This window comes from Aplysia californica, unplaced genomic scaffold (assembly GCF_000002075.1).
Source record: "Aplysia californica isolate F4 #8 unplaced genomic scaffold, AplCal3.0 scaffold00066, whole genome shotgun sequence".
Lineage (NCBI taxonomy): Eukaryota > Metazoa > Mollusca > Gastropoda > Aplysiida > Aplysiidae > Aplysia > Aplysia californica.
In genome coordinates this window covers 855375-857887 of record NW_004797336.1, presented here as the reverse complement: position 1 = coordinate 857887, position 2513 = coordinate 855375, and the positions used below count along the sequence as shown (strand labels likewise).

Genomic DNA, 2513 nt, shown 5'->3' with positions numbered 1-2513 from the left:
CCCATCCCCCCATCCCCCCACCCCCTATTTACACATAATCCCTTTCTGTAGACCACTCCAGACACACTCACACACTTACACACACAAAACACTTTTATCCTCCTTGTCTTTCACAAATTTTCTCTTTTCAGTTCCAAGACCAGGACTTCCCAGGACTGTCTGGAGCCAGAGTTGTGAGAATAGCTACGCATCCAGATTATCAAGGGGTCAGTTTTTTGTTTTTTATAAACTTAAGACAATTTTCCCTGTTTGATCAATGCTGTCTTTCAACAGTTGTTTGTACTGGTGGTTGGTAGAGCATGTTCAACTGTTTATTTAGAGTCTATTGACTTGTTCTTATTCTGTCTCTGGTACTGATATCTGGTTGGAAACAGGAATCCTGACAGTTCAGATGTGTCCACATTTGCCCCTCCCCCCTCTCCCCACTGAAGAGTTGCTTACCTCGAGGTCACACAGCTGATTATCGTGTTGTGCCAGTGCCTGCAGGTCCCAGGGTATGCCAGCACCAAGTATCACTTCCTTCCTCTGTTAAATGGTGAGAACATTGGACGATTAGTGTAGACACTCTTGATATCTCTGATTGTGTGGTCTTGTTTTAGTAAATGGCTGTTACAATCAGTACTAGGTTTATGTACATGAATCTGTAATTGGTATGTTTTGTCTCCTTAGATGGGCTACGGCTCTCGAGCCCTGACGTTGATGCAGGAGTACTATGAAGGAAAGTTTCCAAACCTAAAAGAATCCAATCCTGATGACGCGGGACAAGAAAGTTCCAATGATGGGGGTGACCGGGGTGATGAGGAACTCAAGAAAGTCGATGATGAAGTGAGTTGTCTTACGCTGTGGTTGATTGGGATGAAAGATATTCGCCGTGATAAGGGCCATATGTTTTGCCAGTTGTATTTTGTTTAGTGTTAGATAAGATTTCTGATTTATCTCATCTGACAATGCTTGTTGTGAATAACAATTTTTACAGTGCTGTGGAGGATGAAACTGATGACTTTTTTAAAATGAGATATTAATGTGCTTAATGAAGACTGAACCAGAAGTAATGAGTTATTAATGTGCTTAATGAAGACTGAACCAAAAGTATTAATGATTGTATAGGACTATTATAATGAACTGTTGGTTTTTTTAAGCTTGATGTGGTTGGTAGTTTTTCCTTTTTGTCTGGCAGCGTCTAGAAACACTAGCTTGTCTTTGAGAGAGAATCAATATTGCATTGATTGCTATTTTACATGGGATTCTCCATTACCAAGTCTTTAACCATAAGTTTTGTCAGTATATGAGCAAGGTGGTCTTAGATCAACCAATATGTCTTTATTTGCAGCTTGAGCTGATAACTTTTCTCTTGCTTGTGTTGAGTCTTCATGCCAGTGACTGATTTGACAAAGTCTTGCTTTTGGCGAATATATGCACTTCCCATAAGCATGCGCTGTCCCTTACTGTGGCTACTCCTTGCCAAAAGTTTCATTCACAAATATGAAATACAGTTGATGGATGATTAATATTAACCTCTTCGCTGCCGCGCCCTTAGAATTTACGGGACTGTGACAGAGGTTGTTTTGATACCAACTATAAGGGATGTTACTGCTAAAATCTTGTAATTATTATTGAGGTTTACCACCATTTCCCTCCTTTTGAAAGTGTCAGGTTCAGATTTTAGCTCAAAGAGAAGATTAGATCTAGATCTAACACATCTGCCGCTCAGATATGATTTATTGGCAGTAAACACAGATGGGCTTACATGTATATATGGTCGCTTTTGAGGACAAGCGGGCTAACCCAGATTTTGGGGGTTTCCAGAAATCTTAATGTGCGCCAAAAATGAGCTTTGCCCTACCTATAGGAGAAGTTTGGTTTCATTGATGTGTATATTTGTTTGGTTATAGAGAAAACTCTCCTTGTCTTTTGAAGAGACTGAATATGGATCCAAAAACTTTAACTTTGAATTTCTCAAAACAGCATTTATGGGGATAGCTCCCTTGTGCTTAAGTTAAAAGCGACCATATATGGATTGTACGAGCGTTGTGTGAGGTAGGAAAAGCCTCTTGTCACTTCCTCTTTACCTGCAGACACTCACACCACATTTATTCCCCCCTTTTTAAATCTCAGTTTATTATTCCTCGAATGTGTGTTGTTTATGTTGTTTGGTAGTGTTGTTTTAGGCATCACGTTACTAACTCCAACTTTTCTCCATCTATCTCTCATTGAAATCCCCCCAAAATAATATCAATAGAAATGTGGTTCCATGTAGAATGTCAGAAATTCATGAGAAAATATTCATAAATAAAAAAGTTATGGGAGTTAGAGTGGGGTTACCCCTGAGCAGCCTTGGTTCATGGGATTTCCCACGGCACAGGGCCTATTTACCTGCAACATTGAAGGGGATATTGTGAATGTAGCATTTGGCAATGCTGTAAAGGATGGCCAGAGACACTGACACTTACTGGTATCTGTGGTGTAGCACTTTGCTATTGCATACAGAAGAGTTTGATTCTTTGGGGGGGGGG

The 2513-nt window shown here is 40.1% G+C and overlaps 1 protein-coding gene across 1 annotated transcript in view; it reads left to right on the top strand.

The window, feature by feature from the left end:
• LOC101849912 (RNA cytidine acetyltransferase) overlaps window positions 1-2513 on the top strand; it is a 40964-nt gene that overhangs the window by 22390 nt on the left and 16061 nt on the right. Inside the window, exons 16-17 of the mRNA XM_005093568.3 lie at window positions 132-206; window positions 670-825. Of these exons, the coding sequence (XP_005093625.1) occupies window positions 132-206; window positions 670-825 (231 nt within the window). The remainder of the gene's footprint in view (window positions 1-131; window positions 207-669; window positions 826-2513) is intronic.